Source organism: Coturnix japonica, chromosome 1 (genome assembly GCF_001577835.2).
Source record: "Coturnix japonica isolate 7356 chromosome 1, Coturnix japonica 2.1, whole genome shotgun sequence".
In the NCBI taxonomy this organism is placed as follows: Eukaryota; Metazoa; Chordata; class Aves; order Galliformes; family Phasianidae; genus Coturnix; species Coturnix japonica.
This window is the reverse complement of record NC_029516.1, coordinates 114,421,356-114,438,769: the sequence shown is the minus strand read 5'-3', so window position 1 is coordinate 114,438,769 and position 17,414 is coordinate 114,421,356. Positions and strand designations below refer to the sequence as shown.

General features: G+C 35.2%; 1 protein-coding gene across 4 annotated transcripts in view; it reads right to left on the bottom strand.

The window, feature by feature from the left end:
* NLGN4X (neuroligin 4 X-linked) overlaps nucleotides 1-17,414 on the bottom strand; it is a 147,030-nt gene that overhangs the window by 11,703 nt on the left and 117,913 nt on the right. For all 4 annotated transcript variants that reach the window (XM_015848830.2, XM_015848821.2, XM_015848811.2 and 1 more), the window contains one exon: nucleotides 828-1,013. In XM_015848830.2, coding sequence (XP_015704316.1) covers nucleotides 828-1,013 — 186 coding nt within the window. The remainder of the gene's footprint in view (nucleotides 1-827; nucleotides 1,014-17,414) is intronic.

The following is a 17,414-nucleotide window of genomic DNA, read 5'->3' as shown; positions in this document are numbered from 1 at the left end:
CCTCATCCCCCTGTGCTGCTCAGAGGGAGGAGACAGAATAAGGTGGGTGAGGAGAAGTTTTTTTTGTTGTTTGTTTTAATTTCTAACTGCTCTCATCTGTTATTAGCAAAATAGAATAAATTGCATTAGTCTACTTATGCCAAGTCTGAGATGCCTGAGAATTGGTGAGTGATATCCCCATCCTTATCTCAACACATCAACCTTTTTCATCACATCTTCTACCTGTCATCCTTTGAGGAGTGTGAGACTGGAACATCGTTTCCCACCAGTGTGAAACCACAGCAATTTTTTGTCTTCTAATGTACCTTGCAGTGTTCATGTGACCAAGTGGTATCTATGAGGACTATACTGAAAATAATTCCTCATATTTTATTATCCTAGCACTGCTTTCAGAGCAAATTATATATATGGTACTGGTTCTATACATTCTTTGTATTTTTCTGTGTTTTTTTTTAATTTGTTTTGTTTTGTTTTGTTTTGTTTTTTGGCAGGGTAGAAATTCAGCCAAAAACTTAAAAAACTCTGTGTATCCCATAATAACTATGGGGAGTTATATAATTTTTTTTAGTAAGTTTGAGCTATGTTGCAATTCAGTAAGGAAAGAATCTAAATATATGTGTTTATATTACCTAATACAAATCCAGAACAATCAATACTGGGTATTTTACAAAAATTACAGATGTAGTATAATTCTGTCTACTTTATATGGTTATGTATGTATCCATATATATATATATACTGTTTTATATTGTTTTGTTTTACAAAAGATTACAAAATAATCATTTCTCCAATACTGCACTACTATGCTTTGTTCAGAAGATCCTTACCTTCTGAATAGTGAGAGAGTGTCAGAAGACTGACACATGAACCGCCTGCACCAGATCCAAAAACAGTTACTCTTTTTGGGTCTCCTCCAAAAGATCCAATATTTTCTTCAATCCAACGCAAAGCCTGGATTTGGTCAAGCAATCCGTAATTGCCTTTTGCAGCTTGGTCTCCAGTACTTAAAAAACCTATAAGGCAAAAAGGGATAATTTTAGTTCACCAGACACAGAGTTAGCTGCAGGATATCCATGCATTCACAACACATACTCTCATATTTTCACCTTCTGGGCTATTCTTTTTTTTTCCCCTTATTTTAAAGGTTATGGTCTTAGTTAAATGTCTCCAGTGCTGGCAGTAGTAATCATTCTGTATGCTGTTTGATTTTGATTTGTTTTGCTTGATTGAAAAAGTTTTATTTGTGCAAAATTATTATTATTATTATTATTATTATTATTATTATTATTATTATTATTATTATTATTATCATTATTATTATCATTATTAAAAAAAAAACATTGTATCAGTGAAAATATACAGCCTGAATATATTAAACATTTAATAGCTGTATGTGATTAAGGTACAAAAGCTTAGGAAATTGTTTTTAAAGACAACACACAACAGTAAATCATACACCAAATCTTCCACTAACACATTCATTTAAATGCTTCTTAATCAGGATCAGCATTTTCCTGATCTACATAGCTCTACAAATTACTCTACTTTTGATAAGGATGGACATGGTCAGAAATAGAAAAGAATGAAGAAAATAGTAAAATGAACAGGAAACAACAACAGAAAAAAAAAATCACACTCAATTTTTTCAAAGGGTACTTATTAGGAAGACAGCAAGTAAACTGTTAACAATTCAGCCATTACTAGGGAGATTTTATCTGAACTAATCAGGCTTTGTTTCTTTCCTTGGAAACTTTAGGAAAAACTCTGCTGTTGTTTTTTGTTCCTGTACTGTAGTTATCAGATTTTAGAAATAAAGAATGACACATTTGCTGCCTGTCTTCCTGCTTAGAATGTAATGACCCAGAGACTAGGACCAAGATTAATTTGTTTTTCTGAAACGAACTAATGTGAAACATTAGCCACACTGCCTATCATTCACAGTCTAGATCTTGTGTTACATCACAATTACCACATCAAGTCATGTACTTACAATTACAGTCTTTAACTCCCACAGACCTTTCACTGTCAGAAAACTGGAAGACCATAAGAAGTCCATAAAAATACCTTACATCTAATGCATGTTTTCGGATGGGCATTACTGATTTAGGCTCCACTGACAGCTACTTGTCAAGGCAAAACATGGGACTCACCCACTAGTGTTTACAAGAGATTATTTCAGATAATTAGCTACAACGAGGCGTTAAGACTCAGGAGATCTAAAGTCCTGGAGAAGTTTGAACTGAGATCTGCAACCTTGATATACTACAGCATGCCATGCTGACACTTTCTAGCCTGTCAGGGAAGGAGACCCAAGACTCCAAGGAAAAAAGTGCTTAAGGTACACAAAAATATTGGCAAATGGAAACAGATTTCTTTGTACTGGTTGTAGTACATGTTGAAAATTCACAGGTTCATTTCCATAAAGTTTCCTATGATAAAGTTTCTAAAATGAGATGCAAATCCAGCCTCAATATTTAGAAGTAATGGAACATAAAGGACTAAACTAAATTTATAGCATCATATAGACTACATTATGGTGACATAAATTTATATATGTAAGATCAGCCATGAATTAATGAAAATTATTACCTTTCATATAAAATAATCATATTTAATTTGCAATTTTAATTGGTATTTAATATCAATAAATGTTTCACTTGTTCTTTATTTCTCTAAAAAAACCAAACCAAACCAAACCAAAACAAACAAACACATTTTATACAGGTTTACTATCATAAAATAGCGTTTGATATAGTCTTCATATAAAACAACAGAAACCTTTAATAGTGAGAAACAGAGGAGGCAGAACCGCATGAACATCTTTCTCTTGCATACCAAAGAGGAAAAAGAAACAAACAAGCTACTAATCTAACTATATATACACATATTTAAAAACTATCTTCTTTTTCACATGCCTTTATTATCTTTTTAAGACTGTAAAAGAAAGACTAACCCACTTGCTGACTTTGTTTGTTGCAGTTTACTTCAATTTTCTATAATATTCTCTAATTAAGCTTTTATTAATTCATAACTATGACCTCCCTGTGAGAAAGTGACTGTTGTAACCTTTAAAGCAGCATAGCAATTAATATTCAGAGCCTAAACATGTTTCAGCTCAAGATAAAGCTCGTAGATCTTTGTGATTTTGAATCCTTTCCAAATGACCTAAAATGTGACTGAGTAAAACTGCAGTCAGTGCAGATATGATGTTAGACAAATTAAGATTTTTGTTTGTTTCTTTCAACAGTTCTCTGCTGATCCATGGATTGGGACTTTAGTAGAACATGGAAGCCCTTCTCACTATCCTAATGCAACAGAAAAAATGATGGCAAGTGCTGAATATAGACACCAAATAACATTTTTTCATATCCATGTAATGAACCAGAAACACATTGGCTGCAATATGCAGTTCTTGTCTTTATAAACCTGTTTGCCTATAAATAATGATACAATGATTGAGAAGGGCATCTGCATGAATCTCTTACTGCAAAATGCCAAAATAACTGAGAAAGAGGAATGTGAGAGCAACACACGTGTGAGTGAAATGTCCCAAACATTTTTAGGGGTTAATTGTTCCAAACTGATTGAACATGCCAGAGGGCAAGAACGCTACCAGCTGAACTGAGCAGCAACCAGGGATTAAGTGTCTTTGGAAACAAAGAACAGTCAGTCTGGAGAGAAGTACAAAACAGGCATGAAATTTTAGAAAAGTGCAAAGAAAGAAAAAGAATTGTTGATGACCCTGAAGTTTTGTGTGAAAGTGTGCCAATGAACTGAATTACACTGCAAGCATTGACATGCACAGGATCAAAATGATAAGATTTTCAGTCACATGTCTGTTTGTTTGTTTGTTGGAGCAAGATAATGTGAAGTCACCTTTCAGTGGTGGATCTTGTCCAGATATATGAACATTTTTGTAAAATATTTCATTTACAATAAATATGATATTGGAATTTAATGGATTCTAAAATTTTGGCATTAAAATTTACAAACTGAAAGTTATACAGTGGTTTATGGACATAAAATAGATAGTTTGAAGACAATAGCATGAGTATGTCAAAGAAACAATCATAACTGACATCCCTATGCTATGTAGCACTCAGATCAAATAATGTACAAAAGGGTTTGTAGATCACTGTTAACTTTAGCTACCCAAAAACTTTGTGTCTAATCTAATATTACTAGTACTATTCTTACAAATAGTATGGGAAAAACTAAACAAAACATTCTCCAGAAACAGCTTCAGATTTTTACACACCTGAATTTGAATGCATAAAATTCCCACAAAAGTAATTTTCTATCTGAGCAGACAACTGTAGATGATCAGCTTACACTGAGACCAACATTTTAGGCAAGTTTAGGTGAAATGAGCCTTAGAGAATTAAGTCAATCTAGTACTGGTAGCTCCCATAGCTCAGGACAGCCTGGCAAAAAGGCAGACTCTGTTTTGCCTTCTGAGAAAACAGTGGATGACTACTCCTCTGACTTCACAGCATTCCTGGATTGAAGCACTAGAAATGTTAATTTGTTTCCATTCGAGGACATTTGACTAACATTGTTGCCATTTGCTCTGCAATGACTGGGTGTGCTATTGCCATGAGTACAAAATTCACTTTAAAAGAACAGAAAAATACACACTTAGGTAAGATAAAGAAAGAAACATCAGGAAATTAAATATAGCGAGTAATGTTTTGAGAGCTTCATAGATAAATGTGATCTCCAAAACAATCAAAATCCTTCAGCAATTTGCATTTATTTATTCCTATGAAATGATTTATTGTACTTTTTAGTCAGTCCAAAAATAAAACATTATGACGACTTTCCTTTTCTATTTCCCAGGCGCTATTACTCAGGATTATATCATTGCAGGGAAAGTCCATTCTTCATCTTCGTATTTGGTCCCTGGACCTAATCCATATCAAATCAATTTGATGGCTGGCTGAAAGCCTAAATTTTGACTATGAGTGCTCCTCCATTGATTTTTTTTTTTTTCTTAATTTCTTTTCTTCTCTCTCTTTTCTTTCATTTTTTCTTCCCTGTTTTTTTTTTTTAATTATTTTCTTTCTTTGTTCATTTATAATTTTTATTTTCTTTTCCATTCTATGCAATGGAACAAGACATTAGGCACTGAGCTACTGAACAGTGTTTAAATTTTTTCTCTTCATTCCTTACTCATCCCTTACACATCAGTTACCAATGACATTTGAATTTCAGTGTCAACACCAGCTGCAAAGGCAAGCTTCCATAACAAAGCACTCATGAAATGAACAGTGCTAATAACTATCAAGAACACTTGTATAATGTGATATTTTTCAAATAAAGTAAATATTACTTCCCATCTTTTACTTTCTCAGATTAAACATGAGCTGCTCTAAGCTTATTTTATTCCCATCTTACTGTATTATATTTGACAAACACAACCATATAGTTGCATATATCATTTTCTGTAGCCCCTGTCAGGCTGTAATAGACCATATGTTGTTAGAAAGCTAAGAGGAAGATAAGGAAGCTAGTAAAACTAGAAATTGAAAAGATTGCTTTGTTATGATTTTGTGCAGGTTGACTCTGTGTACCAAAAAAACAACAATTTTAGTAACTCTAGTAATTCTTAATACAGAATTTTATGTTATAAATGTGTACTGCAATAAGTATAAAATATCCCAGTGGGAAAAGACAGGATCTAGGGTATGAAAGCCACATTTTCTTTCTGCTTCAACACAGTATCAAAATTCACAAAGGTAATTCAGTACTGGCAAACAACAACTTTTTAAGATGTAAAGGAAAGCACATATGAGAAAGCTAACTAGTTTATTTGAACTCTAGCATACTTGATGGAGAATAATATAAAAATGAAAAATTGAACTTCATTCTGTCACAGTATTTATTAGCTAATAAAAGAAATGTCACAAGTGCATCTTAAAACGAGACAGTCTTCACAGCAAATTAATATTTTTCCCCTTTTGCACTTTACATATTTTCTTAAAACTAAAATATTAAATTTCTTAGCTGATGATGTTGCTCCTACATAAAAGCTTATGCCAATCTCAAGAAGATGCACTGAACAGCCAAAATATCATAGAGAGAAAGTAATCACCAGTAAAAAAAATACTAAATAAACAAGTTAGTGCATTTTGATCTATTTCTTTGATTAGTTCTAAACTTTTCAAATTTCTTCTGTCTTCATGCCTTCTCACTAACTGCTGCACAGTACTGTGTATCCTGCTCCAATTTGTTTGTGTCTCCAAACTTCTCAGAAGGAAGATTAATTTGTATTTCTGATCACAAAACTGACATAAGAAATGTCAATAAGATAAAAGAGACTACGCTTGGAAGCATAAGCATGTCTTTTTCATTTTCATTTTCATTTTCATTAGTTTCGTTTGTGAAATGCCAGAGGAGGGAATTTTGAAAGTGAAGCACAAATGACAAATATAAAGCAAACTCCAATTTTCTAATAGCCTTTTTCTTTTTTCTTTTTTTTTTTTTTTTCCTTTCCCTGCATCAATGTAAAAGTGCATCTGCTGAATATAAATGTTAAAATCTTCAAAGATGAAATGCAATCCATCAGGATTTCATTCAATTCATTAACTGAAACCATAGCTAGTATGGGAAGTCCCTGAGAAAGAAACAGTCTGAAGTTAGAGAACTATTTTGAGGGAATTGTTATATATATTTGTTATTCTTGCCCAAGCCTCCCCAACAGAGTCTAGAGGTAGGATGTTTTGCTAGGTATAAAAGACTCCCCCCCCCAAATATTCAGCAACACTGTCTCTTAGGTATTTAGGTATGGCCTGCTCCTCTAAAGTCGAGGTCACAGAAATAAATTTCTATCTGCTAAGGTTACCCATCCTATATGGCTCCAGATAAGGCTAATTTGAATTTTAACTCCAGATGTGATGAGTAAAAGGAAAACTGCAGTGAAGACAAGTCATTTACCAGTTTCCATATGAATTAGTAGATTGTGTTAATACATAAGGAACAGCAATGTCTTTAAAACAATATGCTAACTCAGGCTTATCCACAAAGACAGCTTGTTATGATTCTGTCTTGCTGGATTCTTTCAAATTAGTTCTATTATGAAGACAAAAGAATTACCACATACATATAGTACAAAAGAATAGGTGAGAGAGAGGATAACATAAGAATACTGCTATATTATTTTTTATTATTTATTTATTAAGTTCAAACTGTTGCTCTAATAATGCCATTATCAGGGAAAGAATTAAAAAAAAAAAAAAAAAAAGAAAAGAAAACAATTAATCATTAATTGATCACTAGATTTTGGTACTTAAGTGGTCCTTAAAAATAAAATTTCTAACATCTCCTGAAGTATCTAAGGTGTCTGCCAAATAACCCAGTAAATGGAAGCAGACAAAATGTTCAATTTAAACAAAAACTGAATATACTAAATTAGAAGACTAAATAGAAAAGTATTAATTCTTATTCATTTTTTACGCTGGAGGATACTGGAATATGCTAAAACAGAATTTCCCTTGGCACTGGTTTTTAATAAATTCTGAGGAGGTGGGGGTGGGAACATATATACATAAATAAATAAATATACATTTCCTGGTCTTCAAGGTTTTGTTCCTTTTTAATATGCTTGATAAACTGATTAAAGTTCTCTGCATTTGACATAGCTAAAAGGGACTGCAGAGGTAATGAGATCTATTGTTGTAGCTACCAAGATTGTTGTATTCAAGGATATTACATCTGAATGTACTTAATTTCCACAGTACTGGTAGGTGTGTAAGTATGTCTTAGACGTCTGTATTACAAAGTTAGATACTGTGCTATCACTATGATGTTGCAGCTATACATATGTTTACTAGGGTATGATAACATTTAAACTTCATTCTTCTGTTGAGGGACAGGGCTCCAAGGAAGCACCCCAGTACCTGAAGCCACTGATAAGAGCAACACAGCCAGCATCCCTCACATTACTCCTACATGTTAACATGGGAACTCTGCTCTATCAGTGATATACTAAGGAGTTTCAGAAATGGCTAAAATGATATTTTTATAAAGATAAAAAGTGTTCATGCACTTCTGTCTCCAGATACTATCCAAAATTCAGCTTAAGAAGACTTTAATCAGATCATGTAATCTTTCAGGAGTTACATAAACAGGTTTCCGGCAATTCTAGCAGTACACTCAAAACATATACTATGATTTCTGATGATAGGAAAAAAATCCTATATGCAAATCCACTTTCTTTTTTCTTTTCTGGAGTAGGAAAAAAAAAAAAAAAAAAAAAAGAGGTATAAAATTTCACATCACTTCCAAAGCCACAGTAACCCCAACACGTGCACAGAGTTAAATATAGTTTTGATAATGCTAGAGTATCCCCAGAGAAACAACAAAGGAATACCTGTATCTGTTATGTCATTATCTGCCAAACAATACCCTATGAAAGTAATAAATTGCTTTGTTCCTAAACTGAGGCACTTCCTCAACATAAAAAAAAAAAAAAAAATGGATTTAGAAGATAGACCTCAAGTCAGACATGGTGACTTAGGATCATAGTATCATAGAATTACTCAGGTTGGAAAAGATCATCAAGTCCAGCCACAGCCTAACAACCCTCTGCTAAATCATATCTCTAAGCACCACATGCAAACATCTCTTAAACACACATCCAGTGACGGTGACTCAACCACCTCCCTGGGGAGCCTATTCCAGTGTTTAACTACCCTTTCCGTAAAGAAATGTTTCCTAATGTCCAAATTAAACTTACCTTGGCAAAACTAGAGGCCATTCCCCCTCGTCCTGTCGCCTGTCACTAGTAAGAAGAGACTTGCCCACTGTAAGCACCATTCAGGTATTGGAAGACAGCAATAAGGTCTCCCCTCAGCCTCCTTTTCCCCAGACTAAACAACCCCAGCTCCCTCAGCCTCTCCTTATGGGGATGATTTTCCAAGCCCTTCACAAGCCTTGTTGCTCTTCTCTGGACCTGCACCAGTACCTCCGTGTCCTTTCTGTTCTGAGGTGCCCAAAACTGAACACAGTACCCAAGGTGAGGCCTCGCCAATGCTGAGTACAGGGGCAGGATGACTTCCCTAGTCCTGCTTACCACACCATTCCTGATACAAGCCAGGATTCCATTGGCCTTCTTGGCCACCTGGGCACACTGCTGGCTCATATTCAGCTGATTGTCCATCAGCACACCAAGGTCCCTTTCAGGCAGCTTTCTAGCCACACCTCCCCAAGCCTGTAGGGTTGCCTCGGGTTGTTGTGATCAAATGCAGATCCCAAAACATGGCCCTATTGAAACTCATGTTGTTAACTTTGGCCCATCTATCCAGTCTATAATCGAGATCCAGACTTGTTGAATTTAAGCACATTGTTTAGCAGAGAGGACTAATGAGGGTTCCTCAGTAACAATGGGTAATGAGCCTGGCACTGAATTGTGTTAAACTAAAAGATTAGATCAAATATTAGGGGGAGACCCTTGACTCAGAGGGTGGCGAGGTTGTGGTACAGGCCTACCACAGAAGCTACAGATGACCTATCAATGGAGATAAAAAAGGACAAGTTGAATAGGGCTCTGGGCAACCTGATCTAGTATGTGATGTAGTGTTTGGCATCCCTGTGCATGGTAGGGGGTTGGAACTAGATGATCTTTCAGATCCCTTTCAACAAGTACCATAACAACATGGTATGAACAAATCAGTGGAAACATGAAGTCACTTCCTTGTTTTAATAAATGTTTCCATAAGTTTTCAGTAAAGCTTTACTAAATTTGGAAAGTCATGATCAGTCTTTCCATATCACATTATCTTAACAGGTAAAAATTTTTTTTTTTTTTTTACATCTTGACTATTGTATGTAATGACTGAGAAAAAAATGCATTTCCTTCACTGAGATTTGCAGCTCCTTGAATTAAGCATAGAGGATTTTACATGATATCCACTTAGGCATACTCTCAATCATACATATAGTATGATTAGTATAGTATAGTAGCATATCATAAATATATAATCATAAAATGCACAAGTATAATTATAACCATAAAAAGAAAATAGAGAGGAAATAACTTGTTAAGTGAACTGCTCTATGACACTTGATCTTGGAGGACATTTGGTTTACACATTGGTGCATTGCAAATGCATTTATCTTTATATTAAATTATTTGTTTCTTTGATGTTTTTATGGTTTTATGTTTATCAAAGTTGTAGTAATAGGTGAGACAAAGTTCAACATTAAAAATCAGGTGAAAGAACATGTAAATTTAGGACATTTTAATATAAAAGTAACCTACTGGTAGCTGAGTTCATGCTACGTTTGTCATCATATTCATAGGTATCACAGAAAATTCCTTCTCTTAAGTTTTATATAACATCTTCCCAATATAATTTCTCTGTGCCTTTGAGAGGAATTAGATTTTCAGTGATTACGTTCATAATTTAGAAAAGGAAATTCCAATTAGATTTGTTTAATTTAATCTTGCAGGTAATGTGGGATTTTCACCACTAGCATATTTGTACTTGTACTTTTTTCTTACTGTTGAAGGAATTTAGTTCAATATTAAGCAAGGAATTTGGCTCCTTTGCAGTAGAAGTATTTACTTCTTTAAGATTAAAAATACTTTTTGAGAACTAAATTTGTATTATATACTCTATAACAGTAAATCATTATAAGGGATAATTACAAGCAATGATCATCTTTTAGTTTCAAACATCTTTTCAATGAAACTCATTATAAAACACTTTATTCAGTGTGCTTGTTTTAATTATTACATTGTTTTTATTTATGTATCTATATGATGATTTTGATGATACTGAATGAGAAACATAGAACTGCTTGAATCAAGAAGTTAAATCAGAACTGGCTCCAGTATGTATTTTGGCATTTATAGATATCTCCAAATATTACTTAAGTTCCTTCTTTTTCCCTCAATACATGTTCAGTTTTGCTGATTTCTGTGAGACCTCTGGAAATTATTGACGTCCACTGCATGCAAAAGAGCAGCACATTGCTGTTGTTATGTAAAACGACACATTCTAGAAGCCAAATAAGACAAATCCCTAATGAATTGCCAGGAATATTCACAATGGTATTGAGAATTTTTCTTCTCAGACAAAGATATGAGTAGCAGGAGGATCCCACTCACATAAGCAAACTTTTGCAAAAGAAGATTACTCTTTATGAATAATTCTATAGTCATTGGGAAGAGAGAAAGAAAAGGTAGAAAAAGAAATTGTACAGGACAAATTAAAATACAAATAAACAAATAAAGTTGTTCTTCTGTTCTCAGGTGCTACTGGAAAAGTCTGTCATCACAATGACACAAGAAGGGGTTTAGTGGAACTGATTCCTAAGGATTCATCCAGAGTGGAGAGCATTCACAAAAGCACATTGGACTCATCTTCCAATACAGCAAAGTGATGGTGTAAAAAGTGATGGTGTAAAAGCAGAGAAAGAGTTGATCACATACAGTCCTCTACAGAAACTAGCAGAAAGATAGAAATTACAGAGATTCCTCTTAGGAAGCAACACAGCACAGAGACCCCTCTTGAACGACTGCTCCTGTATGCTGGAGTTAGGCAACACTGTGAGAACAGTTAACATTTCTCAAAATTATGGTATTTTACATCCCAATTTGTCCTACCACTTATTTTATAAAAATGAAGCATGACAATCAAAGTCTTCCGCCTGAGTCTTATTTTTGCAAAATAAATCCAGACTTCTTTCCAGCTTTTAAGGGCATGCAATGAATCAGAAAGAGCACTTTACTTCCCAAACTATTAAACAGTAGTGGTGAGAGCTTTTGTTGATTTTGATTATGAGCAGTGATCAAGATGTTAATGCTAACTCAGGTCTCTGTAAAACAAACTAAACTAAGAGGTATTAGGGCTCAAAATCTAACAAAATAGTTTGGAGAATATCATAATTATTACCCGACAGTATCAGACATAAATGGCTATGAAAGAAATCTATTAGCACCAAAAGGAAATAAGGAAGTATTCTGTAAGAGGTAGTATGACCATCTGCAGACTTTATGCTAGTTGTTCAGGTCAGATATAGTCAGGTCTTCTGAAATTATTATGGCTGAAAATGTTTCTGAAAAGCAGAGTTACAACTGAGTTATAAAAAATAAACATATTTATTTTCTGAATTCTGATGGTTTCAGGCTCTTTGACAGCAAAAGACTGAGACAGAAGTACCTGAAAGAATGTATACAATATATCAAAGATCCAAAGTTGCTCCCAGATTTACAGATTCATGTCAGATGTTAGGAAATTTTATGAAACATATATAATTTTGGAGGGGAAAAAATGGTTAGGGAATGTTCAGTTTTTCTTAGAAAAATGTTAATTTTCTATTTGTTTTTAATAAATGAATATAGCAGAAATAATAGCATCTTTAGAAACTGGTATTGAAAACTACATGTTCACATTCTCCTGTTCTGGCTAAGCTCTTTGTGCTCATTTCTGCACAAAATTTCTGCAGAAAGCTTATTCATATCTGTTGATTCCGGGATTTCACAAGTCCATTTTCCATCAATCCAAATACAAGGAGGTCAAAAGGTGCCAAATCCAGACTATATGGTGGGTTGAGTAGGATAGTCCAGGCAAGACTGTCAATGTGTTCCAAGGCATTCAGAACTGAAATGGAGCCTAGCATTACTGTGTTGCAAGAGAAAGGATGTCTTCTCTGATCTGGAAGAATAATCCTTCAGCTTAGTCAGACCTATGAAGTAGCGTATAGAGTTGATAGTTTGTTTATCCAGATTCCAGGAAATCAAGAAGAATCCCTGCTTTCCTACCCCAAAAGACAATTTACTTCACTTTACCAGCTGAGGGCTGCAACTTGAACTCATTTTTCAACAGAGAATTCACATCACCACTCCCATGGACTGCTGTTTTGACTCTGGTTTCTAGCAGTAACATTACTCTAGCCACTGGTAATGACCCAAGAAACTGAAACCTTCAGCCTCATATGTGTTCAGTAGGTCTTCACAAACTTGTATACAATGTTCTTTTTATTCCTATGTGAGGATTCATGGAACACAACTGGTGCAAACTTTGTTATACTCCAACACTGTCAGTTTCATTTCAAACACACTGAAGCTGATAATCAGCTCCACACCAAGTTCCCTGGTTGTAATCCACCAGTTTACAAAGGAGCTGACTGAGACTGAGACCATGCTACACATGGGCATCAGGAACACCACTTGTCTTTCATGCTGAAACACACCACCAACCACCTCAGTGTGCTTTTTTTTTCTTTTTTTTCTTTTTTCTTTTTTTCTTTTTCTTTTTCTCTCTTTTTTTTTTCTTTTCCCCTCCATTTGGAGGAATATATTGACACACCTTTGCTTCATCTGTACTTCCATGTCAGACACCATTTTGTCGCACTGGCCCTCTGCTGTCATCTGACATACAGCAAGAAAATGTAATGAAATACTGGTAGAAAGGTACACCTTCTACTGCCATACCACCAACATCTGCCTCTGACATTGTGAGATGACAGAATTAAGTAGAAGGCATTACTTTAAGAGCAATCATTGTAATTTTTCCCTCCAGTCTATTATGTAAAGCATTATGTTAATAAAATGATAAATATAAAATAAACTTTAAAAAAGAAGTGATTTTATTCTTTACCCTGCTAATTTATTTTCCTTTTCTTTCTTTATTTTTTTTTAATTTTTCGTTATCACCATATCATAGTGTGATAGTGTGACAGTAACAATGTTCTTACTGAAGATACCAATAACTTAGAAGGATTTCATGGTCTTTCTTTTAAATTCAAAGTATGGTAGTAGATAATATTCTTAGTTATTGTGCTTATTCACTAAAATGTTGAAAAAAATACATTATGTCAAATATGTGTTTGCAGAACTGCACAGTTTCTTACTGCTATTATGCAGAAATTGTATTTCTATTTCTGGGTTTTAATTTGAATTGTACTTTATTGCTTTGTATATGTTTTTAGTACACTTGATGTCCAGCACGTCACTTGAGGTTTTAAGTATTTATATAAATTTAACTACAATATATAAATATTTATTGTTCTCTAAGTATCAACAAACAGGAAAAAATACGTTCACACTAAACCGGGTCTCAATAGTAGAGGTTAGAGGGTTGCAGTGAAGGGGGCTACATATAGCTAGAGGATTTTCACTAGAGGTGCTCCTCAGGGATCAATTCTAGGGACAGTTCTATTGAACATTTTATTTGAGGATCTGGATGCAACACAGGAATGGATTTTCAGCAGGTTTGTTACTGGCCTTAAACTGGGAGGTTCTGTTGACTGCCTGGAGAGATGAGAAGAAGCCATGCAATGGGGTGCAAACAGGCTGGATCTTTGGGTATGAAGTACAACAAAGGAAAATGCCAGGTGTGTAATCAGGATGGAGTAATGCCTAACACAGGTACAGACTGGGAAATGAGTGATTGGAGACCAGTTCAGCAGAAAAGGAACTGCGGTGCTGGTTACAGCAGCTCAGAATGAGCCAGCAGTGTGCTATCACAGGCAAGGAGTAAACCACATTCTGGGGTGCATTAAACACCTCACAAACAGTTGGTCAAAAGTGATAATTCTCCCACTGTATTAAGCATTGGTACAGCCTCACTTGCACTGTGTGTAGTTCTCGGCACCACAAGATCAAATGGATATTTTATCTTCCTTTCCCTGCCCTTCTAAATTCCCAATCTATCCCCATGTCCACTCCTCCCTCATTTTAGACAATCGCGGAATCGATTCGTTATTGTGGCTGTTCCCTTCCCCTGCCCACCCTCCCACTGCTTTCCCCTCTCATCCTCTCCCCTCCTCTCTCTTTCCCTTCCTTCCCTTCCCTTCCTTCCTCCTTCACCTTCCCTTCCCTGCCCTTCCCTCTTACCCTTGTTTCCCTTCCTTTCCCTTCCGCTTCCTTCCCTTCCCTTCCTTCCCTTCCCTCTCCCTTCGCCTTCCTTCCCTTCCCTTCCCTTTCCCTTCCTTCCTTCCCTCCCTTCCTTCCCTTCCTTCCCCTTCCTTCCCTTCCCAATGCTGATCCTGCTCCTATGCTATTGCCATTAATGCATTCTATTTTCACTCCACTTCACTCTACACTATATTGGTATTCAAACGTATTTGCATTTAACCTTATTTCCAGGAAAGGAGATATAGCGAAAAACTAAACCAACTGAACTGTCAGAAGATTGCAAACGCTTACTCTTTTTTTTGATTTTTTTTTCCCGACCCTCAGAAGTCATAGCCCCTTTTTGCTTAGGTTTGATTTGTGTTTGTTTCTCATGGGAATTTAAATATAACACAAATGTAATCAAATAAAAAATTACTTCATGATCCCATTAACATTCCCTTCTGTCTGTCCTTCTGCCTCTTTCACCTCCTTGAAGCTGTGATTTTTTTTTCAGATGGGTGTAAATAGTTATCCAGTTTCCCAGAAATGTCTACATCCCTCAGAAATATGCCCACTGAGGCTGAGTCATATAAATTACATTTTCCCTAAAACTTAACTTAGGTTGATATTACAAATACAATGCAGTTTCTATATACTGCCTGACTCCATGTGCAAGTCAGACTGGTTCCCAAGAGGAAGGCTTCCAGTGCCATCTTGTACAATGATTGCAGTGTCTCAGGAGAAGCCCAAAAGCTGCCCTCAGAGCAGGTAACACTTTATTTTTCTTTATATATATATATATATACATATATATATATATATATATATATATATATATATATATGGTAAAATAGTCCCTAATTATAGAATTGGACATCTAAAGTGTTCATAAAGAAATTTCCTGAATTGACCACCTAAGCAAGTAACTCAAGGGTACCAACATCTCTGCAAACATATAAAGCATTCTGTCCAGAAGTACTGCTTACTCTAGAGATATACATATGTATTTTAAGTAGAATTGCTGAGCATTTAGATTCATGTCTTTGGAATAGAGATGATTTTTCTTTTGCATGGTTAATGCATACATAATACATGAATAGTGCTGAAGCTGCTAATGGTAATTGGCATTTGCCTAGCAATCAGTGGAACATTTAAAGTCCTGTATATATTGTGAATGTTCTTTTATGTGAGTTGGTGAGTTTTTTGTTGTCATTTGCTGTTGGTATGGCATTATATAGAGACAATTTGTTTATATGTTACTTTGAGATCAAAATCAAAATGATGACTTACAAGAACTATTTGTTTGTGACACAAAGCCTTTGAACCAATATTCTTACAAAATAACAAAGCTCCCAACAGGATGCAGAATTTTTATGGTACTTTTTTCCTTCTCCAACTATTTCATGGCAGGTCACCAAAAATTCTTGTAAGTGGGTCATTGAGCTTATTCACAGTTATTCCTTTTTTTTCCCCTATCTGGGGCCAAGACTTTTCCTGACATTAGTAGCCTCACAAGAAAGAGCTGCAAAGACATATGACATCCAGTGTATAGATTTGCCTGTCTCTTCTGACTAATGTACTTCTAGAATCTCTTCTTGTTATTTTTCATATCCCTCACCAGGTTCAGTTCCATCTCTGCCTTTGCTTTTGTGATCCCATAATCTCTGTATTCATGGACAGCATTCCTACATTCTTCTCAGGCCATTCCATCTTTCTTTCCACTGCCTGTACTTGTCTCTCATCCCAGCAGGTCATGCCAGTTTCCTGCCTCCTCCCCTTGATTTCTTATGCTGGGAGATGGATAATTTTCATGCTTTCAGAAAGGTCTCTTTAAAAAGCTGTCAGCTCTGCTCCATTCCTGTACCACAGGAATCCCAGGGGATTCCATCCAGTAATTTGTTAAACAGATGGAAGTTCACATTTCAGAATTTCAGTGTCCTTACTCTACTCTTTGACAGGCCCACATTACATAGTTACTGAATTTTAAAACAATATCACACTTATCTACTGTACGTTTTAACCTGAGAAGTTCATAGTGGTAATTACAGGCATTTACCTATTAATTAAATGTCTCACAATGTTTCTAACAAGGGCATTTTCAGTGCAATGCAAAGAAAGCAAAACAGACATCAGAACAAACAGATTCACGGGGCTGCTGTGTTAAGCAACATTAAATGTTCAGATGAAGAATTACCCTAACCCTTCTAGATTAGCACAACTATTATAAGGCGTTGTTTTTAGGAAGAAAACTTCCTTAAATCCTATTCTTACAAATACTTGTCGCATAAATATCTTTGCACACATGACTAAGCCTTCTGAGATCAATGGACTCAGTCACATGCATAAACATTTGCAAAATGTGATGGTATATCAGATATATAGGAACCACTTTCCAAATGCAAATCCTTGTAGCTGTAAATCTAACATTCACAATAACTCATAACACTAGGTTTTATCTAGACAAAACTAGACTGTGATCCACTTTGGAGAAGAGAAGAGAAGAGAAGAGAAGAGAAGAGAAGAGAAGAGAAGAGAAGAGAAGAGAAGAGAAGAGAAGAGAAGAGAAGAG